This window comes from Plectropomus leopardus, chromosome 17, assembly GCF_026936395.1.
Source record: "Plectropomus leopardus strain MGB_pleo_1.0 chromosome 17, ASM2693639v1, whole genome shotgun sequence".
NCBI lineage: Eukaryota > Metazoa > Chordata > Actinopteri > Perciformes > Serranidae > Plectropomus > Plectropomus leopardus.
The window spans coordinates 11,536,279-11,561,755 of record NC_142192.1 but is presented as its reverse complement, the minus strand read 5'-3'; the positions used below and the strand labels follow the sequence as shown (position 1 = coordinate 11,561,755).

The 25,477-nt window shown below is 40.0% G+C and overlaps 2 protein-coding genes across 3 annotated transcripts; both read right to left on the bottom strand.

The window, feature by feature from the left end:
* Nucleotides 1–3,046: 3,046 nt before the first annotated feature.
* rbm24a (RNA binding motif protein 24a) lies at nt 3,047–14,457 on the bottom strand. Its single transcript, XM_042506678.2, has 4 exons — nt 13,984–14,457; nt 12,638–12,761; nt 11,550–11,604; nt 3,047–4,494 (listed from the first exon to the last, which is right to left on the bottom strand). Exons 1-4 carry the CDS (start codon nt 14,149–14,151, stop codon nt 4,143–4,145), a joined length of 699 nt encoding a protein of 232 aa, XP_042362612.1. The 5' UTR covers nt 14,152–14,457; the 3' UTR covers nt 3,047–4,142.
* Nucleotides 14,458–17,347: 2,890 nt separating this feature from the next.
* stmnd1 (stathmin domain containing 1) lies at nt 17,348–23,995 on the bottom strand. 2 transcript variants are annotated; one of them, XM_088090263.1, is made up of 5 exons: nt 23,671–23,768; nt 21,598–21,781; nt 21,371–21,510; nt 19,421–19,552; nt 17,348–19,243 (listed from the first exon to the last, which is right to left on the bottom strand). In XM_088090263.1, the coding sequence occupies exons 2-5, from the start codon at nt 21,704–21,706 to the stop codon at nt 18,785–18,787; spliced, it is 840 nt and encodes a 279-aa protein (XP_087946389.1). In that variant the 5' UTR covers nt 21,707–21,781; nt 23,671–23,768; the 3' UTR covers nt 17,348–18,784. The 2 variants fall into 2 exon arrangements, with proteins under 2 accessions (XP_087946389.1, XP_042361906.2); XM_042505972.2 differs by lacking the exon at nt 23,671–23,768 and adding an exon at nt 23,774–23,995 and having other exon boundaries at nt 17,353–19,243.
* Nucleotides 23,996–25,477: the final 1,482 nt, after the last annotated feature.

Sequence of the window (25,477 nt, the reverse complement as noted above, 5' to 3'; positions counted from 1 at the left end):
TGTGATACGAGGTGGCGTAGCGTTAGACCCCAGTCTGTTAAGCAGGCTTTTTGCGGTAAAATTTGCAATTAAATCCTAAACTGATTCAACACTTTCAGTTCTTGTTTGTATTAGTAGTTTATAACTGATCTGTGAAGCCTTTAGCAGATTATTTACTATTCATTTACAAAGCCAAGAGTTACAGCTTACATACTCTTTTGAATAGTACCTAATTGTAAAGTAGTACTGACTTTAGAGAGGTATCTAAAACATCACAGCCTCCAGCTGTTTTCAAAGTTTCAACTAAGTAAACTGATCTCTCGGGCTCCTTTTAAGGCTCATTAGAACTTAATAACAGCTCTACATCATCCGTTTAATAAAGTAACAGCTTTTATATTATTATATCACAAAGTCAGATGTTATGATCGCAGCTAATTTCACCCATAAGGCCTTGCTGCATCCATGCTGTGTCATGATCCCCCTCCTGCAGTTTCATGTTTCAGCAGAGACCAAAATACTCCCCGGAGTCCAGTTGAAGACGGCAGAGGCTCGGCAACACGCTCTTTATAGGCTAACATGATTTATTGATTAGAAAGTAGATGAATCATTGATAGTCTGAGTCCTGAGAGACTTTGTTTTGTGTCAGATGTATCCATGTTAACTGTGGGTGTGACTGTAATGTGAGAGTGTTTCAGATAACCTCTTCTCAAGATGGATTCACAACGAGGAGGAGGAGGAGGAGGAGGAGCGGTGCAGCATCTGGCAACTGTGATGTGCTTGTCATCATGCAGGCAGAGAAAAGCAACGTTACTGTTTTGAAAAGTGCAATACACAAATTTGTTTGGCCATTGAGTTCAAATATCAATAATATTTCTCCAGAATTGTTGACTCCACTTTTAAAGTCTTGTTTTATTTCATAATGAAATTTTCTTTCAATGACAGTATTGAATTATAATGTCACGTCCCTTCACTTTTCTGCTATCACACACTACCCACCTGCCTCCTACAATGGTAATCTCAATAACACCACTGTCATAAGAGGTGAAATAAAAGTGTCATTATTAAAAGGGATGTAAAATGAATGATGTGAAATAAAAGGTGACATGATTACTGGAAGGAAAAAAGTGCATTTTAAAATAAAAAACAATATAATGACATGAAATCGTATTCCATGAGAGAAATTATGAAAATTTTTGAGTTTTAATAATTTTCCCAAATTTTGGTTGGTTAATTTTCCTATTGTTCACTTCTTTTTTTAAACTATTCACTTCAAAATGTAATTTGTGTTTATTTGAAGTTCCAGTGTGCAGAATTTAGGAGCATCTAATGGCAGAATTCTATTACATAATGAGTGGGTCCATGTCTGTGGAGTCTGCCATGTTGTTTCTACAGTAACCCCGAAAAGACAAAACAAACTCTGGGGCCATTTGCATTTTTGTGTTTTTCCCATCAGCCACCATAGTTCTCCTACACACTTGGCACGCAGGAGAAGTTTCAGCTCTGCACCTCACCGCTAGATGCCACTTAATCCAACACACTGGACCTTTAATATTGAACACCTTCATACACAGCAGACACAAAGGAAATATATTGATTATATTCATGAGAGTATGGGATGAAAGACTACATTTGGAGGAAGATCACAAATCCAGGTAAATGTTTTTTAAAAAACTGGGGAGTATATTGAGCTGCTGTGAGGGTCTTAAGACAGAAGGTGTTGTTTGTTGCACAGACTGTAATGACCCCTGAGACATATTGTGATTTGTGATAAAACTGAATTGAATTAAACAGCTCCTGGATGTGTTAAAAGTTTATCATATAAAACGTTTTTCACATTCACATAATCTGGCATGAAACCTCAGTTTGTCTTAATGGAAAGAAAAGCCACCAAGCTTTTTAAATATAGAACATTTTATTCCAATTTTAAGTAAATGGTGTTGAAATTCTGAAGTAAAGGTTTTTAATATCAACAGGACCTTTGCATTTAAATAGAAACACTTTACATGCCTTCATCCAGTGACAATGAAAAGCTTCCTTAAAAAGTTTTTTTGTCATTTATTTTTCATATTTCCCTTGTAAGAAATAGTTCAAGTATAAAAATTCCCAACAGTGTAAAATAGCCCATCTGATGAATATAAGCAAAAGAAGCACAGCTACTGAAACCTCGACGACGACTATACATTCTAGTGGAGAAAGCAGCATTTTTGCTTGTTTTTTGTGAAACTTATTATTCGTTTATTCCTCTCGTCTAAACACAGAAGAATCAGAGTACAATCTGCATGCAAACAGGCCTGCATTTAAATAAAGTTTCTTCCCTACAAAAGGCATTAAGCTAATATTTAATGTCATGTTCTAGAGAATCAAAAGGATAAAAAATAAAAGTACAGTGCACATAACAGTATTTTAAATAACTCCTACATCGACACTTTTGGTTGAGTATGTTAATAATAATAATAATTATAATAATATTATTACTAAAACTAATCAATAACTTATATATGCCTTGAGATGAGTACATAATAATATTATTAATACAGTACCGCCACTAAGTCTCTACTCTCAGAGCGTCAACATAGTCAACCCTCAAAAATAAATATCTTAAATAGTAGATTTCTCTCTTTTTTTCTGTTTTTTTCTTAAATAGCAGTAAAAATATAAGGCACACAGACCAACATAACGTCAAAGAATCCCCTTCCTCTCCACCCCACCTGGTGATCTTGACAGACATGAGGCAGGCCAGTTGTTGGGGTGGCTTTGGTGCGTGCGTGTGTGTGTGTTTGTGAGTGTGTACCTGACACCAGACTACAGCAGCACAGAGGTGGAAGTGCTGACAGCTGCAGGGCTGCATGACCGGGGGCTCTGCTGTGGGGCTCTGTGTTGGGTGGAGGGGGTGTGAAGTTGGTTCCCAAATGGGCCCGGCCGGGGATTAAAATGTGACAGCTCAACAAACGAGCACAAGTGATGCGTTCTTTCCAGAGTGATCCGTCTGTGTGGCGCTGGAGCGGCTCTGTCCACCCCCACCAGCAGCTGCTCTCTCTCTCTCCCTCTTTCTTTCTCTTTTTCTTTCTCTCCATCCCAGAGCTGGAGAGAAACACAACTGTGCCGCCTTTGTCTTTGACTGCTATGTGTGCAACTCTGGATGCATGTGTCCGTGTATGTGTGAGTGAAACATGTGGAAAAAAGCGACTGATTTAGTGTTTCTCATTGTCTGAAGCCGTTTTCAACCTCTCTCCTTTTGTCAGTGCGTGTGTTTTGTTTGCCAAGTCCCCCTTTAGTCCAAGAATCAAGTCAGAGTTGATGACGTTTTCAGTTTTTTGTTTCTTTTCTTTGTCTTTTTTTGTCTCCTGGTGATTTGTTTGCTTTGCATAGGTCAAGAGGTCGAGACACAGAGTAAAAAAAAAGGGACATTCAGCATCAGGAAGATAAAAAGGTAGTTCTTCAAATATGTGTGACACAACGAGTTACGACTCCTAGACTTCCTGACAGAGGTCACATAATAATAGCTAACACATTGGAAACGGTTCCATTTCCCTGATTATCAGAAAATATTAACTCCAAAAAATGCACTTGAAAAGACAATAAGAACAAGAAGAGCCCCCAATTTGTAATAATAACAATAATAAATATAAATGTTATGAGGGCATCAAATAAACGAAAAACACTCGTGGAAAACCACAAGTGAAAAAAAAAGAACAGTTTCCTACACTAACGTTAAAGACAGCAATAGGACTTAAAGGCTTAGTTTAACACCTATACCAACCACAGGGATTAGTTCCTGCTTTTCCTCTCTAGAAATAAGTACTCTACTACAATGATAATAGTAATGATAATAATAATTATAGTAATAACAACAACAATAATAGTAAATCACTTTCCATTATTTGTTCTGCGACTTTTTTTCATTTTCTCGTTTTTTGGTTGAAGCACAGCAAGTTGGAAAGTTACTGTAAAAAGTTTCCACCTCACCATCATCATCACTACCACCACCATCATCACCACCACCATCATCACCTTTTTAAAGCAACCCTGCCTCTAAGTCGCTGACACGCCCACCCTCAAGGCCACTCCCTCTTCCTTTTCCGTCGCTGCTCCTTCTCCTGACTATTCAGCTGTGGCTGAGGGTGGGCCTCCTCTCTCTGCATGTCCAGTAGTTGCAGTGGCTGCTATTGCATGCGGTCAGCTTGCAGCTGCTGCGGCTGGTACTGACCGAAGGCTGCGGCTGCGGCGGCGGCTGAGCCCGGGGCAGCTGTGGCTAAAGGCTGCTGGACTGCGTAGCCGTAGCCGGCAGTAGCCACGTAGCCCGCGGCGGCAGGGGATGCGGCGTAGGGATACTGCTCATATGCAGCGGCGGCGGCGGCATTGGCTGCGGCTGCAGAATACTGCGCATAGGCAGCTCCGGTGTAGTCGATGTAAGGGGAGGAAGCGGTGGCGGGTGCAGCGGCTGCAGGTTGCACGTGAGGGATGACCACACTAGGCTGAACGAAGGCCTGAGGGTACACATAGTGGGCCGGGATACTGTGGAACAAACACACATGTGACAGGTTAGTTTGATTCACCTGTTCTGAGAGTAAGAGCACCCACCCTAAAACCCAACTCCATCACACTGCGGCCAAGCGCCCGCCCACCACCCAGCCCCAGTCCAATCCACCAGTCAAGAACACCAAGGAAATGCCTGCTAGTAGGGATTAGAACAATATAGGGTTGCCAAAATAGAAATGTCTCTGTGAAAGGAAGACTGGAAAGTGAAAACTTTGAACACCTCAAATCTGCTGAAAAATCACATTTGTATGAGGTGATGATGTCATGGTCTCTATGGGAAACAACATGGGAACAGGTTTTGTATTTCCTGTTTTGGTCAGTTTTGTTTATGGAGGCAGAACGACAGTGAGGCAGAGGGAGGTGAGATGAAAAGAAGGAAAAAGTTTGGGATCTGTAACCTGCGGCTGGTTTGTCTGTCACATTTGGCTGTGGTACAGTCCCCCTGCCTGCTGGAGGGCGAGCGGGTGGGGAGGAGAGGGTGTGGGGGCTTACAGTGCCGGGGGGCGAGGGTGCGGACATAGGAGATGAGCCCAGGGAAGCATTGTGAAAATGTCACTGCCACTTTGACAGCTGGACAGTTTTCAAAAAGGGACGCTGCTGGCCATTTCCCCCTCTGTGTCGGGACAAAGAGCCGGGGAGGCAGCAGGGGGAGCCGGGACTAGGCTCTGCACCCAGAGGGATGTTTCGATTAAATAAACAATTATGAACAATGAGCACATTCTGCCCTCCATGACATAGCCTTATCCCACACCCCCCAGACTCTATAAGGTCTGGAAACTCAGTTGGACAGCAAGCGTGAGGGGAGCTTTGGAAATTTACACTAATGGTTCAGAGAAGAAATGTCAACTTTTGACTGGAGGGGGAGAAAGAAGGGAAAAAAAGCTCTTAATGTGAATTTCAGTCTTTGGTGTCCTGAAAAACAGCCTTTCCTTCACTTTAGAGATAAAAGTAAAGTCAGATTCAATCTCAGATGTAATGAGGAGCATCAAGTTTGACAGAAACAATTTGATATTTGTTGCACAAAGCTCCTACAACAGCTATGTGACTGTAGTTTGAAGGTGGATCAAAAATCTGTTGAGAGAAAATCAAGGAAACCAAATATAATCAGTTGAGTCTGCATAAATGAACATCAGATGATTGCTTTTTTGAGTCTGGATCGGTAAAGGAGAGAGGAGGTGCAGAAAAAGGTTGAAAGGCAGGATCTATCGTGGCAACCCTATTGTGAGCACTCCATTATCCAATCCAATCCACATCTCAACCGAAAACAGTGCGCCAGGAGAAAAACAGGAAAAACAAAACAACAGCAAGGCGTCAGAGAGGAAGAAATATATAAAAATAGTCCACCTCGACTAGACTGATTACAGAAATGACAACAACAACAAGGGCACAGCACAATCACTCAACTGAAAAGAATAAGAATAGGGTGGGAATAAACTGTGAGTGTAGAGGTTTGGTGTGGCTGTCAGCAAAGGCCAAAGGTCAATGTTAAGCACATACTAATTTGAAAATCCTCAGAAACAGCAAATTTATTATTGTGTGACATGAAAACGCTCTTGAAACCCAAACTAGTGAAACTCAGCAGGGTGAGGCAGGTTTCCAAGAGGATTTAGGGGACGGCATCTAAAAAACTCACACGAAAAGGTGGAGAGATGTCTTATCATATGACGTCAAAGTGAAATCACTGAATTATCCACCACCAACAGACTGGGAGGAAACTCCTCATACTGGAGGTGGATGACATACTGAGGGGAAATTATCCAAAATGTAATAAAAGCAACTGATCAAAGGTCAAAACTGGCTACAGGAATGATGTTTATTTTGTAGGGTAACACAAACGTTAATATCGCCCTGGTTTCCTCTAAGAAAAGCCAGTGGGATTTTTCCATTGGATTTTGGATCATTGAATAAAATAAGATCTGTGGTGAATAAACGTTAATGATACTCCTGTTCAGCAAGATAATCTTCCCAAATCAACACCACTTTTATAATTTTTGGAGCCTAAATGCAATCCTCAGAAGTGAAAAGCTAAGCTAGGCTAAAAATAAACGACACTACTTTCGCATGACGTCAACATTACCAACACTCAGTGTTCGTGTTGGGGTGATGGCATTTGATGTCCCCGATAACCTCTGTAGTCTCATTTAGCCACTTTTAAAAGACACATAAAAGCTTAAGTTCACCGTGGGGTATTTCCTCATATATTTTATGTCGCAGAACAAAACGTGCAAGTCTCTAAAGCTTGTGTTAACCACAAACCTTACTGTAGGCTTCGAACTAAAAATCCATTAAAAAAAAATGCTGACATCAGGATGAGGGATCTGGGAGTGCTTAAATACAAACCCATTTCCAGGTTTTAAGACTGAGTCCTGCACACAAAATTGCGTTTTCTAGGAGAGTAAAAGAATGGCCCGCCTTAGGGGCGGATCACACTAAGACGCACTGCTAGACAAGCGTCGCTAGGAAAACCATTGTTTCCCTATAGTACAGCGCGCCTGTAGGGCGCTCCACTCTTGTTGCTACGCAAGGTGTTTTTCTGGCAGTTTTGGGCACGCATAAAAGTTAAAATATTTTCAACTTTTCTGCTCAATTCACGGAGTCGCACCACTCGTCATTGTCACTTTCGGCCACGCGCATGCAGCCCCGCTCCACAGATGCTCCCGGCTGTTTTTCCAGATGCGCTTTAGGAGTGGTTGCACCTGGCGCAATGCGTCTCGTTGTAACATTCTACCCTAACCATTCCCACTTATCTTGCCTAAAATTAACCAGTCCAACCAATGAAGGCAACAAGTACAAACCAATCAGAGGTAGAGTAGGGCAGGTGATTGCCTCGCTATCCCAGGAAACATTAAATTGCTTTCTGCACCACTCTATACACACTGCATCTAAAACTTCCATGAGCACACATAAACTGTGACTGTATGGGTTTTCTCATTCAAATTTAGCACTCCAATTTATCACCAAATGTTTCTTGCTGTAAAAAAAACCCAACAACTTTAAATTAACTCTTTTTTAAAAACTGTCCATTGTGACTTGGCATAAATGACATTAAAGAAACATTCCCCCAAACTTTCACTTGCACATTTTTTAACTGCAGCTACTGCATATGAGTGACGTAAGAGGCTGCAGCTTAGACAGAAACTATTTTAATGTGGAATGTAACCATTCCCACCGCTCTCGAAATCAAACATCGAGCTCAGTGCATTTCTGGGATGGTACCTTCACTGTCTCTGATTCCCCTCTACTACTGTATCTATGAGATAGTTGGCTAAACTAACACACATGCCCAAGCACACACTCTCTCTCACACACACACACACACACACACACACACACGCACGCACACACTCACGGATGCACGCACCGCCCACCCGACCCCAAAATTCAAAAATCCACTAAGTGTATAACTGTTTTGTGAAGCCATGCTAGGAATGCATGCTCACGCAACCCAGCGGTCATTAAAGTTCAAGGCTAAATAAAGGTTCTCTGCCATCGTGCACGCCGTCTGCTGAGGAAGAGAACTCAAGTGCAAACATGTGTGAGGTGTCTGCTTTTTTGTGGTTGTGTGTTTGTGCACCACGACTGTGTGTGGCAGTGCACACCTGTCCTGCTTCGACAGAGTTGCTCATTAGACTTTTGATATCATGACCAAGACACAGATGGACCGGGTGTCTTGTTTCACTTTAAGTACAGCCAGACTTGAGTCACAATCCACACATAGAAAGCTACTTTGATCAGAGGCATAGTTTTCTAAGAGCAGAAAAAGTTCTAAATTTAAAATCTTAACATAAATATGCCAAGTGTGAGATCTGCTCTGCGGTTGTTTGAGTTTCTTGAAGCTGTGAGAGGCTGATGAGCAACAATTAGCCTCATATGTTCTTAAGGGTAAAATATGTGGGGCACAAAAGCGGCACTACACACTTCATTTTCTCTATTTTATGAGATGCATCTGCTGTGTTCATCTTATGACGTTTGTAAACATATTGCACTGTACAATCTGTGGAGAACTTTGACCATAACTTGTACGGATGCTGAGAGGTGCTGCTCTTGTTGGATTTATCTATTTGTAGTGTTTGACTGCATGAATTTCGACTGATGAAGATGTAAGCACAGAAACTTTGTAACTAACATAAATACTAGAGACCAAGCGTACGCATGCTCTTAAATCTGGATATGCTGATTGGTTAGCGTTGCCTGATATCAGACAGAATTGTCTCACTCTGTTTTCATCTTCAGTCTGACATTGCCTCTGCTATTACTGGTCTCCACGGGAAAGGAGGATTCGAATTCCCCCAACCAGTCACTAGAGACCAGTGTAACTGCCTGAATCTAACACCATTTTAGGTCCACACTGATGGTTAGCCAAGTCAACATACAGTTTTTTTCCCAAGGATTTCAAAGCGAAGTTGAGCAAAGTAAAAACAAACTCAGTGGGCGATACAGAGAAGATGCTGTTTATATAACAGCTTGAAAATGCTTGACAACTATGTTATTTCTTTTGTTAGTGCTGATTGGCTAATAGTTTTTCTTTTGTTAAAGATTATTTTTTTGGCTTTTAGCCGTTATTTTATAGGGCAGTTTAAGCTCAAAACAGGGGTTATAGAGAGGGGATAAAAAGCACCAATGGGCCGCAGGGTGGTGTCGAACCCCCAGCTGCTGCGGCAAGGTCACAGCCTCTGCACATACGGAGCCTGCTCTACCAGGTGAGCTACCAAGTGCCCCGATTGGGTAATTGTTAGTCAGCTGTCACTGGTTTCATTGTTTTTCAACCCAGAAAATGCTGTTTTGTGTCATGATGCCAGATGAAACACTTAATATGGTGGGGTAGGCGGTTCAAAGTTCTCAGCCGAGTCGGCGTAAGAAAATGTTGGCATTGCACATTTCTGCAAAACATGGATATGTTAAATCATCAATGCCTTTAAAGTGGCGTAGTTTGTCATTTGGAGGTAGCGGGTATGGTGGATTGCGTTACATCGTAGTGAGACAGCTGCCGAGCTGTAGACCGCCGGTCAAGAGCAACAGAAAACAACTTGATGTTATTTAGTGAGACATCACAGCTTTTCCAGCCAAGATTGTAAGACCAAAACTGGGTATTTTAAGCCAAAACATGATCTCTTTCCAACCACATTTAAGTGGTTTTTGTGCCTTAACATGACTAGATGTTAACCACAGCATTATTAACACAGAGAAACCTAAACTTGATACATGTAAGCTACGGAATAATGGACAAATGTTAAATATCTTTGGTATAAAGAAATATACAATGCCAACATTTATTCTGGATATCAGGTTGAAGATCTGGACCCAGGCAATGTTTAGTGCTCAAACTTGTTTTGTACTTAGTAAATACTTTTGTCAGCGATCACCTTCCATATATTACAGATGGTTCTGATTCAAATCAGGTATGTGTACAGTACATGCACTTAAAAAAGCTGTACGTTAACGTGGCTTCTAAACCACCCAACATGGCCCTGTTTAAATGGCCCCTGCTCTGTTCTTACATGACAGAGAGAGATGGTGGTGCACCCTCACTAGACCCCCCCCCCAACACACACACACACACACACACACACACACACACACACACACACACACACACACAGCTTCATGCGACTGCAGTGTCAGCATTCGGGGCTTTGTGTGGCACAATGGGCGCGCTTGTTTTCCTTAACACCACGAGCCCATGTGACGAAAGCTCGCTCTGAGAGAATGAGAGAGAGAGAGAGACATCCAGACATTTGTTTGTGTCACACTGGAGACTTTGGAACTATGTGAACGGACAAAGACACATACACTTATACAATCACAATAAGAGCACATACTCATTATGTACCACTGCAACCAGACTTGTACACACATATTGCTAGAGCTCACATAATAACTGTGGTCATTCATTCCTAAGACATCCACATTTTCTGATGGTAAATGGTGCCAAGCGACCACAAGTCTTGCATATGTGGTGTGCAGAGAAGAGCAAAGACAAAAAGATATAGACAGGGAGCAAGATGAGAGAGTTTTAATGAATTCTATGTCAAAGACAGAAACTTTGATAGGGAATTTGTTGCTGATATGTCATGTTAATGTGGAAAAACTGCTAGTAACACCAGGAGGATGCTGTAAGCACACACAAGCAGTGATGGGTTTTGTTATTTTTGAGGGAATAATGTGAGGAATGGGAGTAAGGAGGTGAAACGGGGGTAAAATAAATAAATAAATCACACAGAAATTCACCACTCACTCCAACAAGACAGCCAAAAAAACACATCCTGTTAAACAAAACAGGTCAACCACAAGCTAAAAGCAATTAAAAAAAACTTTGCTCTTCCTTGGCAAAGTGAACACGCTTCCACAAAAAAAGGAAAAAGAACACCCCAAAAATTCAATCAATCCAGCTTTTTTTTTTTTGTCATTAAAGTAAGAAAGCACACGGTTTAGCTAACAACACCACTTCATGACTGCACACAAGCTCTAAGTTCTATTCAAATAAAATAAAAAAGGTAAAAAACCCACGTACATGCATCTATAATCACCATTTTGAGAGCTTGTTTGTGTGTGTTTGAGTCTACAGGTTATTCCTTTTCTCTGATCTGTGATTACGTTCGCAGAACTATTCCACAAACCAGCACAGTTAGCTTAACCGAGAGCGAGCCTGTCGGACCAGAGAAAGATAGATAACATTGAGTCAGGCTGGAAGTTTCCATCTTTGTCCACTCAGCACACACACACACACACACACACACACACATACACACACACACACACACACACACATTTTTACAAACAGGCAAACCTAGAAAAGGCAGTTTGACTGGCTGTCTGGTGGACGGTGATAAAGCTACATTCAACTTATTGTCCATCTCTGATTATCAGCCAGCAATTATGTTTGGGGAGAAAAAAAGATAAAAGGGTAAGAAATCAGAGTGGTCAATTATCTCACATTAAACTGAGAAAAGATCAAAATGAGACATCTGAATAGTTAAGTCTCTGCATAAGAAACATTCCTCTAAAATACATGTAAACTCATCAGCACTTACCCATAAGGCCTTTGGATGAATGCAGGGTGAATTTGGGGCACACCAAAGGTAAAACCTGCAGAACAGAGACAGCATTGATGTCTTTGCTGATAGACATGTATAACCTAATAACCTCCAAACAAGTTCTTACATCTGCTGCAACTAACCGAGAAACAAACAAACCCTGAGGTGAAACTCAGGAAGGATTGACTTGATTTTCTCGTTTGCCAATAAAACCACCTCCACATGTAGTGATCCCAAACACTGTGGAAACAGAGACTCTCGCTATGTTGATTAAGTGTACTGATATATTAATGTTGAAAATTTGCTCTGTAACCTCTCGAAACTTGAGCAAATTGGCTTGATTTCTTTCAAAGACATGGGAGAAAGGCAATGAGCAATGAAAAAAGGGATAACCAAAACATTTGTGAAGAATTTGCAAAAAAGTACAAGAACATTTCCTGAAAATTAAAAAGATGGAAAAGAAAGTAAAATAGGAAAGAAAATGACATGGAAGAAGTGCTAAAAACAATCTAATAATTCTGTGACATAATTGTGAATGTAAATTTAATAATTATAAATATAGTTTTCCCTAGCTTTTTTCCAAGCTTGTTAAAAATAATTTTCAAAGTCTACTTTTTTCTTGCAGTTTTTGGAACATTCCTTACCAAGTTGCTCAGTGCCTTTTTTCCTATGTTTTTTGAAATGAACTGCACCAATTTTCTTAGGGTTCAAAACTTTAAATACTTGTGAAAGGCGACTGAAAGCAGCATCAGAAAAGTGATGTCGCTCAAGATTTCAAAGGGTTAAACAACCACATCTGCATATTTTCTGACTGTAAAGTTTTATAGGAAAGTGACACATTTGTGTGGATTATTGTGGAAATCAATGTAAGTTTTTTGTATTTTTTTCATTAGTGGTGTAGTGGAGGGTATATGTAGGTATAAAAGGTATGCAAACCTCTTTTATAGGCACTTACAGTATACCCATCAATCAGCCCAAAAGCTACTGGAACATTTAGGAGAATGTACCCACTTCTTCCTAATCTACCTGCACCCACCCCATCAACTGCTACCATTAAGAATTGATCTTCATTTGGCCGTCTTTACCTGGTTGCATCACCCGAGGCTTGGCCCCCAGGTAGGCCAGGTTGACGTTGGCCTTTCTGCCGTCAATGATTGGATTGGGGTCCTTGCAGGCCCGGTCTGCAGCCGAGCGGTCCGCCATCGTCACCTGACAAAGGAGTCAGAAACAGAGCATGATAAAGATGTGTATGTGGTTTCCTTTTCCTGATGGTTGATGTAACAGCACATAAAGACTAAAGCATCATCAACTGATGGGAGAGTGCATGTGTGTTTGTCAGAAAGAGGGAAAACGTTTTGCATGCAGGTGTGTATGTGCAGGTTAGTCCTCTTTTATCTGTGTGTGTGGTCGTCATCAACAGCAGCAAGTATTTGGCAGCACACACACATCCATCACCCTCATGTGGACGTGTTGAAACTATCAGCAGTGAATTGCAGCCAGGCTGAGATGACGGGCCGAACATGGCTTCATTATCACTCCCATTAAAAACTTTTTTGCTCAAAACCTCAATAGCTGGCATCTCTTTTCTTCACACCCTTTTGACAACTCCGGTCACAGACCCCTCTAAAAGCCTTTTCCCAGAGAAAATAAAGAAAAAGAGAAGGAATATGATATAGATACGGGGATGCTACCCCCCAAAAAAGAGGATTTAAGTAAAAGTTGGACAAAAAAGATCTCAGTTTTACAGAGCATTGTTAGTTCGTACAAACAAATACAGGCATTTGTGAATATCAGCGGTGACTGCGCAACTTTGTACATCATCTACTAGGAGTAAGTGCCAAAACTACTTCAAACGTGTTATCAAATAGTCTCTGCGGAGGCCAAATAAGGTTTGGATTCTGGATCCTTGTTTTGGCAGCACTGTTACATGTATATTTAAGCATCTGTTATACACAAATAAAAAAAGAGATATTTTGAAACTGTCTGCACTGTGTTGCTTTATGTTTGTCTGGATTTGTGACAAGTGGGAGTCAAATATTTATGTTGCAAACAGCTCTGACATGATGAAACCAGTGTGAGCAACCTGCTCTGTTATATCAAGACATCATGGTGAGGTTTTTCTCTCAGCCCACCAGAGCTGTCAGTGTGAGGGCAGCTCTCTTTAAAACGTGTCAGGGCGCATACCAAAGCGCAACAAGTCGGTGGGTGCAAGATTGCAACAGAAACCAATGACGAATTTAAAGCAGGGCTCTCTTATCAAAACACGAACACCCCATGACTCCAAATGAGTTAATGTTAGTCATGATGTTGTGACAGAAACAGCCGCGCACTTTGACAGAGACGCGTCATCATGGCAGGATTTTTTCCCACATGCGTAAAAGTTAATTTCTGTGTAAAGCTGTTTGTGTAATTAATAATAAGATATACTTACGAATCCATAACCCCTGGACTTGCCGGTCTGCCTGTCGGTAATGACCACAGCTTCTTCAATCTCACCAAACACCTCAAAATATTTCCTGAGACTTGAATCCGTGGTGTGGTAGGGAAGACCCCCGACAAAAATCTTCGTATAGGTCGTGTCCTTTTGCGTGGTGTGCATCGTTAGTGCAAAATACAATAAATAGCAACAATTAAAAAAAAAAAGAATAGTGCAATGTCTCCTTATCAGTAATTCTTTGGATGAAGAGAGAAAAGAGAGATCAGCTGGCTCTGTAACTTTTGTTCAGAAGAGAAAACACAACAAAAACTCGACAAAAATGAAGCCTGGAGGTAGATTTATCTTCCGACAGTTAAGAGGAGAGTTGTATGGAGCGGATTGTCCCCACAGAGACCATCAGGTGTTTCCAGCTCTTCTTGGTTAACTCTGCTGTCTAACTAAAACGGTTTGGGACCCATTCCTAAAAGCGCTGCTCCTAACTCCACCCAGCTTTGTAGTCCCTATCTCTGCCCGCCCACCGGCGCGCACCAACAGCTGGGAAACCTGCACAGCGTGAAACATGGAGCTCCTTCACACTCAGAGTGAGATCCTCTGCTAGAATCACGTTTAATTAACCAGCAGGGGCCAAGAAAACCTGAGTCCACTCATGATATGTTGGGGACAAGAGGAGCAGGGGATTTAGAAAGAGCATTTGAAAGAGTGAGTGTTTCAATTGTACAAGGAAACTATTTGTTTTCACTTGTCTATATTAAATTGACTGAATTTGAGAAGACAAGTTGAATTGGACACTCATTTATTAAAGTTAAAATAAATAGATATAAATATTAACAGTGTGCCTTATAAATAAACACATAATTGTTGATTTTGATTTTCTCTCTCTGGTGAAGCAAAACTTAGATTAGGCTTTTCTGTGGAAATGATCCCTCCTGTCTCATGCAAGGATTAGGTCTATTAACAACCAAAATCGTCCCAATTGATATAAGCAGCTAATTTGGGCCCTGTACAAAGTTTTTTTTTTGATTGAACAAAAACTGACAAGTGCCGCTGTGCATCTGCCAATGTATTGATGTCTCTGACATACTATTACTACTGCTGCTGCTTGTTCCTGTTTGTCAGTTTGTGTTTGGTCTGGGGAGATTGTAAAACTAAATTGCCCTTCTGGGATGAATAAAGTTCTCTGAATATGAATTTTGATTAAAAAAAAAAAAAAAACTGTGAAAAACAACAAGCTCGGGGAGACAGGAGAAATGGACAATTTTGGTAGGTTAAGTAAGTTCCTAACTGTCCTCAACAAAACGAGCACTCCTGCGATTCTGGGGTAAAAAAATAAATAAATGAAAATCTAATAATCTAATTTTGCAGTTGTATTACATATGATACATTAAAGAAAATTAGCAAACAAGTCAAAAAAGCTATTTTTTTCAGTTTGCCAGTGCTGCAGCCCCTGATTTAAGTTAAATAATTGGGGATCATAAACAAATTCTGCATTCACTCTGTTTAATGGCAGCTAATGTTGCTATTAATAGGTCCCACTTCTGTCTTTATGGGATTATTTGTACATTATGTGTGCTTCAGTTAATATTTACATAACACAAGATGGCTCAGTGCCATGTGAAGTGGTAACACGTTACAAGGAGGTGGCCCCCAGATCAAATCCTGCTTGGGGTCCCCAAAAATCTAGTACCGTCCCTGGCTGCAACAATTGGTGGATAAGTCAGTTAACTGATTGAAAGAAAATTATTTGCCAACTATTTTGATAATTGAGAACTCACTGCAATCATTTTTCAAGCAAAAATGTAAAATGTGTGCTGGTTCTAGCTTCTAAAACGTCAGAATTTGCTGCTTTTCTCTGTCATTTATGATAGCAAATGAAGAGTCTTAAACTTTTGGACTGTTTGTTGGACAAAAGGACAGAGTTTTGACAAGTTTGTGTCCTTGTGCTGTCTTGGTGGGAAAAATGCGACTGATTACTCAGAACCTCAACGGCAGTGGGAGTTTGAAAAGCCTGGAATAGAGTCTGGTTTTTGTTCACATTTTCTTTATATAAATATTACGTGGCATTATTTGATAAAAATGGCAGAATTATTTGGCTTGAAGACTAAACTTTGTGTAAAAGGTATGATAAGCTCTCTGAGACCCTTTTAGCCCTTAAAGGTGCAAAATGTTTACTTTGCACCTACACTAGGATTCATCTGTGAAACCAGCTAGGGAAATGGAAATAGGAGTTCCAAAAATGAAAAGACAGAAAGAAAGGAAAAGGAAAGAAAATAAACCGACTTGTTGACTCTTTCTCTTTTGCGCTCCTCGAAATGAAAAAGTTTTACTGGATTATTTGGCTTTCTTCTTTAAAGGACTGTGATCACATATCAATAATTAAATCACGCGAGAACATACATCAAAAGCGACAAACGCGCCATGCGTCATAAAATTACGCACAGCTATTATAACGGGATAACGACCAAGTCAGAGATCAATCCAATCAGGAGTCTCTGAACATCAATGATTAAAATAAGCTGTGAAGCCTGGCCTCCTCTGCAGCGGGATGACTGCCGGGTGGACCATTGGATAATTCCGCCTCAGTAATGTGAGAGGGAACTCTGCTGTCTGTTAATCATTCATGGCGGCTCCGCGTCTGTGAGCGCGCGCTTCCTGGCCCACATATCCTGTCTGACAATGTCGCACGGTGCGCTGACACGTTTACGCACGGGAAAATGATAACGCGATACATTTGTTGTGGAAAAAAAGTCAAAACTTGTGCTGCCACTTTGAAAAATGGTCGACTGACTCAGGTCCATGCACTCATTATGTCAGGTAGGCCAATCTAATTTTTTTAAATTTTTTTTTTTACATATGTTTGGCTGATTAATTATCCCCCGTGAAAGGCTGGTGATAAAATGCCAAAATCAGAATTCTTAAAGGAAAAACTATGATTGTCACATCCATCTGAGTAGCCACAGTCGCAGTCCACAAAGAAATGCAACCCGATAAGAGCGTCTTTCTGCGGTGTCTCTGTTCACTCACTGTTTTATTCATGCAGCCGCACGCGCTTTAAAGTCCGAGTGGAGTCCTAAAAAAAAGAAGGGGGGGGGGGGTATCGCGTTTCCCAGGCTCAACAATGGGGATCCGGTCAGGTTGCGTCCAATTGTTGTTTTCTGCTCATGTGCAACATGCTGCTGACTAGTCTGAATCCTCTTATACCTTTACAATAACAGACTGTGGGCCCATTGAAAGCTTTAATTAGACTCAATTATATCATCTTTACAAATACTCAAAGACCACATCACATGTACAGTGAAAAAAAGAGAATTGTTACTTAAAATAATTACTTCAATCCGTTAACACATAAATCATAAAAGAATTAAGTTTTCTCAGCTCGATTCCCAAGTAGTTGGATTACTCAAACTTGATAACTTGATTTGAAAAAAAAAAACAACTAATTTATCTATATGTTACAATTGAAGAATTTTTTTTAGTTGGTTAATAATTCTTTTTTTAATGTACACTGAATATGCATCAGCTGGGTGTCTACAGGTATCAGACACCTAATTTTAATTTTAATTTTAAAATCATTTTCAAGATAATTTTGAACCAAATTTCAGACTTTGGACAAATAATTATTTTCAAGCACTGCAGGTAAGTGTAAAGGTAAGTATAGTTTATAGTGGTCCCGTGCAAAGGTACGTTTTACGCAGGAATATGATTATTGTTAATCTTAATTTTGCCAACAGGCGCAAGTATAAAGTTAAGTATTAGGTTCAGTGGTAAATATTAAGATTTGTAACATTAGAAATGTGGACTTTTTATACAGAAAAGCTTCACTCATTTTGACATAAAGAAATTAAAAGATCAATTAATCAAATTAGAAAAAAAGGTAATGGCAAAATGACCACACACATTCAAATTTAAGACTATTTATTAAATTTATGGCCTAATATTGATCAAATTTAAGACATTTTAAGACTATGTAAGGACCTGGATCCAGCACTAATCACCTTAACTTTGAGCTGAAACTGTAATGCTGTGTTTGTTATACATTTGGCTGCAGCAGCACACCTGACAGGCAGAGAAAATCTAAAGGTCAAAGGTCACTGGAACAGCTGAATACCCACAGCTTGGTTACACCAACGTCGTACTTAACCAACTCTCAGAAACATGTATCTAAAAGTTATAACATACTCTGGTTAATGAGCTAAAGTTCAATTAATACCATGAGAAAAATTTATTGATTAGTTTCAACTTCACACAATTTTTATTTTCCAAAACCTCCTGATAATTTGTAGATGAGCTGCACTGATTTCAGGCAGCAACTTTAACCCACTGAAACAGCGCCATCCTATGTCCAACAGAGCAAGTACACCCTTCACTTGCAGAATGAGACTTTACAATATCATATTTTGTGATTAAATGTAAAACTAAAACCTCATTTAAATTAATTTTGTATGTTGGCAAGAAGTTTTGGTTATCAAAGCCTTCTCTGAGTTAAAATATATTACTTTGGAAAGAAAACCCTCATATTCCTTTGTGCTTATTACTGACTTACAATCATTACAACAGTTTATGGGTTGACACAAGGATGTGTTGGCCTATAAACTCAGTGGAAGTAGTGCTTTTTTATGAAAGTACAAACAGTTTATGCCTAGTTTATCCAGTAGGATCTTAATTTCTTCTAAAACAATATACATCTGTCTTTTTACAAGTTTCAACACTCCTTTAGTCTGTGCAAAAGACATTGGCCTTCTCCTCCTCTCTCTTTTATCTCTCTTTGTGCTTATTCATGGCTCATTTTTGTAATTAATTAAAATATCTCCTCTTTGTACCCTGCATGTTGAAAGCTAGAATCGCTCTCCAGCTCCCCCGAAACTGCAAGGAGGAGCTGATCCTTCTTGAACTCCTCCACCTGGGTCAACTCTCCCCCCACTTCCCTGTCACCATTCTCACTCACCCTCTCTGCACCTGCCCCTCTGTAATCTCCGCTGTCTCCTCTCACTCTCCACTTCTCTTCCACGTTTGCTCCACCTGTTACTTCTCTGCCGTCACCTCCGGCCTCTCTCGCCCACTCTCCGCCCTCGGCTGCTTCGCGTGGGATCTGGCTGCGAGAGATTGGATCGAGGGGTTCTGGGATGAGAGGTGACTGTAACGTCTCCACAGGGGTGAGAGCGGCGTCAACGTTCTCATCTGTGCTGGAGATGGGAGCGGGGCGCCGAACACGAGCCGACTTGGTCCTCAAACGTGTCTTGAGCTCGTCTTCCTTTAACTGGGAAAGAAGATGGAGGAGACAGATGAGTATGTGGGGAAAAAATGATCAGTGACATGATCAGTCACACACACACACACACACACACACACACACACACACACACACACACACACACACACACACACACACACACACACACACACACACACACACACACACACACACACACTGTACCTTGCGTCTCTCCTCAACCAGTCTCATCTTTTCTTCCATCTCTTCTCTGCTGGGTAAACTTTCCACCTTCTTGGCCTTCAGGGACTCCAGTCTGGCAGGAGGCCTTCGCCTGATCCCTTCCCTGTCATCCAGCTGACACACACACACGCAGCAGGGGGAGACAGAGACCAGATGATCTCGAGTTTTTGGCATGTCTCAGCAGCATAAGCACAGTTGTAGCTAATGTCAATTAAAAATGCTGCATCAGTGTTAATGTGCAAGTACAGGGCCTTGCTAGCTTAAAAAAATATTGAGAACAGGAAAATGATACGCATAAAACATAAGACAATATACTGACATGACAATATGATCTCATAAAAAAAAATAAAAATAGACAAATACTGATGGAAAAGGATACAAAATGAACAAGACAAAATGAATATGATCATTTCAGTCATTAAAATAATTAGGTTGATAACACTAAAACATTAACAAGTTAAAAAAAAAACAATAGGCATATTAAAGCATATTAAGAGTTTTTTATAACTCTAGTCTAAATTAGAGCAATTTCATTTTTTTTGGTGATCAAATTTTTATTTAGTTTCTTTGGGTATAATATATCATATATGCATAGCCCCATCTCACCCATATGTGTCTACATGTTTTACAAATAGTGTAGGTATTGAAACTCCAGAAGGAAAATTAACCTATTTCACCATGGTGATTTATGTGGCAAACCTAACCTGGTTGGGAGCAGGTTATATTCAGAGTTTCAGCTTGAAATCAGCTGAAAGTGTTTTTCACAGTTTCTGTGAGTAGCATCACTCATTGTCAGCATATGAGCCACACACATTGTCAGCTCAGAGAAAACGATATAAATACATTTTATACAAGTTGTTGGGCTGTAATGTCTCATAAATGCCGCCAAACAAAGCCGTGCATTTACAGTATCGCTGTATGCATAGCAAAGCATTTTTTGTTGTTGTTGTTGTTGTTGTTGTTGTTGTTTTAACACAGGACTCTACAGTTTATCACTGATGCAGAAAATCTGAGCAAGAATATTGTTTATGTTATTCACAGGGCTGTGACTCACATTGAACTTCTGATTGTGTCTGTTTTCTGGTCAGTTTGCCCACAGTGGCTTTAAAAGAAGCTTCTATAAAACCACAGGTTGCATTATACAATAAAAGTTCACTTTATATTTATAATCAGGGTGACGTTAACTTCACATTAAATGAGATAAAATTCCTTCAAATCATACCATACCGTTACCACTATGTTATATGCTCATTTCTGATTTGCTGAAGTCTTTTACTGCTATCATATTACAGCTGGTAGATTACTCTAGTGGTATTTATCCCATATATTATTAAATTTGTAAAATTCATTTTTTTAGTTTATACATCTACTTCATAATGCGACAGTGTCAGACCTAAATATAGTTCTTGACTATGATGTTTAAATCCACTGCATCAAATTTTCAGTTTAAGAGCCGCAGAATGAGGAGCTGTCACATTAGAAATTGTGTGAGTGTTAAACAGTAACAGCCTAAAAAGATTACCTATATTAACTTGTGCATTCACTATACGTAACTTTCTGTCAGCTCTTGTCTTAATTGAAGCAACATTGCTGCTTTTTGCTGTAATAAATTTTAATATTCTTCAAAGGTTGGAAGTAGGCGGCAAGCAATCAATTATTTTTAATTATCAAATGAAGCGCTGAACGTGTCATTTGACTGGTTTTCTGTGAACACACTCAGAAAGTCTGTGTTAACAGAGACAGTTTATAACCACCTTTGTGTAACCTCATTAGCGCTGAATGAGGCTTTAGGGTTTGTCGAGTCAGCCCCGTGCTTAAAAAATGTAATTAGTTTTAAAGACCTCCAGTCCTACCCAAATTGCATCCAGACTGTAGAAAGATGGACAACAAGTGCTGTGTCAGCATATTTCACCTGTTTGAGCAGGTACCTACCATGATGCTGTAGGCCTCTGCAGACCCGCTGACCCTCTCTCTGGTCTGTCCCACTGGTATGATGCCCTGGTTCAGCAGCTCTTCCAGGATCTCACTGGACTTTGGACGCTCCGCCAGTGTGTTCTCCTGCTGCAGTAAGCCTGGGAGACAGACAAAACAAAAACACTTCAGGTTGTGTTTTTTTTTTTTCTACGCTGCGACAAGGTGTGTTTCATCAGCTCACTCACTGTCTTGTGTAAATCTGTCCGCCTCGCTTTCTCTGACACACTCAGATGTTAGAGGAGGAAGTTTTTTGGGCACTGCTCCAGGTAACAAAGGGACGTCTCTGTTGTCCATCACCACCCCGCTGTCTGTGGTGCCCTTTGACACGGCAGAGTCTCCACGACCATCCACTTTACTTCCTGTCTCATCCTGACAGCACAGAAACACAATATGAATGCAAAAACAAAAAGGTAACATTTACCCTGACCCCCTAGTGTAACGTCATTACAGCCATGATGTTGTCATGGTGGCATCTGTGTGTTTACACATTGTCATGAACACAGTATCTCAGGGACAATAATGATACACATACCTGCCACAAATAACATCATCTCAGAGTTTGAACCCTAATTAGTCTACAATATTATTCTATGATTGTATATTTTCTAAAACGATGTAATTGATATAGATTAAACTACACAACAGTATACAAAGATTTTAAAATTAGCTCCATATGGACCTACAGAATTAAAATGCTACATTAATCTAACTGTATCAATTTAACATGAACTTTTAAATGTACTGCATAGTGTGCTACTTTTGATACTTTATGTCATTTTATTGCTTGTTATATCTTTGTACTTTTAGTAGCATTTTGAGTGTAAATAAACTAGAGCTACACAATTAATTGAAATATTATCGAAATTGCAATATTGCCAAGCATATTATCCAAATTGCAGGTGCAGAAATTTCTTAATGAAGATTAAATGTGTCACTACATATGATTATAACTGAAGCATTGTGGTGCTACAGAGATGTGCTGGCCAACAAATCAGATTCTAGATGAAAAGGATCATGCTTGTTTGGAGTGAACCACAACAAAAATCACATCATCATCGTTTTTATATTTTTATAATTATAACAAGGTACGTAAAACATGTTCAATAATTGTAGGAACTGGCTTCACGGTGTCTGCTATGGGATACTTTTACTTTTGATGCTTTAAGTACTTTTTGCATGTACACAATCATTATTCAATTAAGGGGAAAAGTCTGGTATTCACCCAAAATATGTAGATAACTAATGGTTAAATGCATGGACAATGTATTAAGGTTTTGTATTGGTTATAAATTAAACCATTCAAGAGGTTTTAAGGGGTAAAGACAACTTAAAAATGACCAGAACCATGAAAAATATCAAATTTATAGCTTATAAGGGCCATAATTTTTAGTGAAAATCAAGGAAGATACTATTAAATTATACTACGTTTAGTGCTATGGGAGTTTTAAAAAATCCCTCAAACCTTACATACATTACAAATACCCTAATACATTGAAATGGATTAAATTATCTATTAAGTATCTTGTTAAAAATACACAATCATAAAATTATTAATGAGACTATAAGGTGTATCAATGAAGGGAACTGGCTTCATAGTGTCTGTATAATGATGAATTTAATTTTGATACTTAGTGTACAGTACTGTGCAGAAGTCTTTGGCCGCCTTAAACTTTGATATTTTAGCAAGGTTATAATGATTATACATCTTTATCTATCGGTAGTCTCTTTACTAAAATATACCCAGAAAATATAGGAAATATGTATACAGTATTAAAAACGCAAATGTTTTAGAATAAAACTTCAGGAGGCTAAAGATACAAGTATTTAGTGTGACCTCCCTTAAGCAGACAATATGAGATTTACAATATTAATCTTCCCTCTAGTGTATTTACTCCAGGGTGCATTTAAGAGGAGTCCAGTCTGAAGACGCCATTTTATTTAAACTTTTTGGGTTTTTTTTAATGCATTGTAGGCTGCATGTTGTCTATATTCTTTGTTTGTAAGGACCGTAATATTTTTTCCACCATCAGCAACGTTTTTAAATTGTCAAATGTGTGTATTTTCCGTAGATATTAGTAAAAACTGTGAGTCGGTAGTAGGCTAACAGAAACTAGCAGCCTGACAGCATTTGGTCCTCAGGGGTCTTAAAATCAAACAGCACACCGATTTTGGCGAAACACCTGTGACGGCTCTGTGGTAGCCTAAACTTCAAAATTTGCCCTAAAATGATAGCGGACAGTTATATATTTCTCACATACCGTCGTAGTGGATACATTGTGTTGAATTCCCCTCCACTATTTAGCTAACGTTACCTCAGGTTAGGTCAACTGAAAGTGGCGGGTTGTGTGAGACGGAGCCTACCTGTTCTCCCTTCACCTCTTCCGGTGTCAACGGTCGGACCGCGGTAGTTGAGGAGCTGCCGCAGCCCATATTCACCTCAAAGCAGCGGTGTGAAATAAGTCCATAAAAGTCATAAATGGCGGGTTTAATTACACCTCTGTGTGTTTTTTCTCGGTGTATTGACCCGTGTGGATTCGCATTCCTTCTCACACAGACAGACAGTCTCCATGGGCCCAGGCCGTTGCTAAGGGCCGTTGCTACAATAAATCTGACCCGGTTAATGAGGTGACACCCGGGAACAACCTGTGGGTGTCAGAGTGAGGACACTACAAAACACCGGCTTCACACTTAATGTTACTGATCCCCTTCATCAGATGTGTTACTGACACTGGGAGCTCTTATCAAGTCACTTTCAACCAACAGGGCAACATCCAGGATATTAGCTAATCTGAGGTCAAACTGAATCCAATACCCCCATGCACTCAGCCACCCAGTGGTGCACTCAGGCTGTCTGAAGGCCAGGGGCAAAAATATAAAAAGGGCACCAGCTGCATGTGGTGGCGCATCAGTGCATATAAGGTTTTTATTTTTTTTCAGCATGTGGTGAGGTTTCCTACAGCTTAAGGCAAGTGGGAAGACTTTAAGGCTTAAAAGAACATCTGGAATGAAATTTAAGACCAATTTTACAGAAGCCAACACTGAAGGAAAAATAAACTCTGTAGGCTACCAACATCAGTTACTTAAGGTTAGAGGGAATTTTATTTTATTTTTCAAATATTGTAAAATAAAAAATGACTGATGATGTTAGCACAAAAGGCATTAGGTGAATTATTATTATTATGTTACCAATTATTTTGAGCTTTTGCATTGCAATGTCAGAAAAAAAATCATAAAAACCCCATCTCCCATGTCTCAGCATTTTTAAGACTTTTGAAAGATTGATTTCAGACATTTTAATGCCCCACTTAATTTGCATTAAAATGATGATGGATTCAATGCCTTTTAAGATTTTCTAAGGATCTGCAGGAGCCCCGGTGTAGTGTAGCTTATGGCAACACACTATATTTTCTCATTGTAAAGGCATACTTAATTTTAAGAGTTCAAGTTTTCAGTGCCACTTCTCTCAATGACTTATGATTAGGAACAACTTTGTCAAAATCATTGAGCACAGATGAGGGTAGAGTATGACGGGAAAAAACAGGTGTTTGCAAGTTTTCTGCACCTGGAATTACACTGCCTAGATCCCCATTGTGCCAGGTTTGAAAAACGTTACGCAAAAAATACACCCACACTCATATGGGTTTCAGCAATGCTGTAAAATCTTATTAAGTAGCAATTTTTTATTGGATTTTCACTTCCCCAAGGCGTCCAGGGCACACAGATAACAGATAACAGACACTCTGACCTGGTCCCATTACACCGGAGCTCTTGTAAAGAGAGGTCAGCAGCGCATGCACTTTCTGCGCCGGATGAAGACAGTACACCTCCCCCCTCCAATTCTCACCACCTCCTACAGAGGTCCTATAGAGAGCATCCTGATCAGCTGCATCTGTCTGGGCTGAACCTGCAGTGCCTCTGACTGGAAGTCCCAGCAGAGGGTGGTGAGGACAGCGGAAAAATCACTTCCTCCCATCCAAAATGTTGCAAAGAAACGCTGCCTGACCAGGACTCACAACATCACCTCACACCCCCACTGTGGACTGTTCTCGCTGCTAAACTCTGGAA

Coding starts and splice junctions, on each gene's coding strand:
- rbm24a (XM_042506678.2), bottom strand. CDS start 14,151: ATGCACACCACGCAAAAGGACACGACCTATACGAAGATTTTTGTCGGG. Junction 12,762..13,983: donor AGTCCAGGGGTTATGGATTC/GTAAGTATATCT, acceptor CTCCTTTGTCAG/GTGACGATGGCGGACCGCTC. Junction 4,495..11,549: donor TTCATCCAAAGGCCTTATGG/GTAAGTGCTGAT, acceptor TTTGTTCCACAG/TATCCCGGCCCACTATGTGT.
- stmnd1 (XM_042505972.2), bottom strand. CDS start 23,842: ATGGGCTGCGGCAGCTCCTCAACTACCGCGGTCCGACCGTTGACACCG. Junction 21,782..23,773: donor AAGAGGTGAAGGGAGAACAG/GTAGGCTCCGTC, acceptor CTGTGCTGTCAG/GATGAGACAGGAAGTAAAGT. Junction 19,553..21,370: donor CAGAGGCCTACAGCATCATG/GTAGGTACCTGC, acceptor TGTGTGTGTCAG/CTGGATGACAGGGAAGGGAT.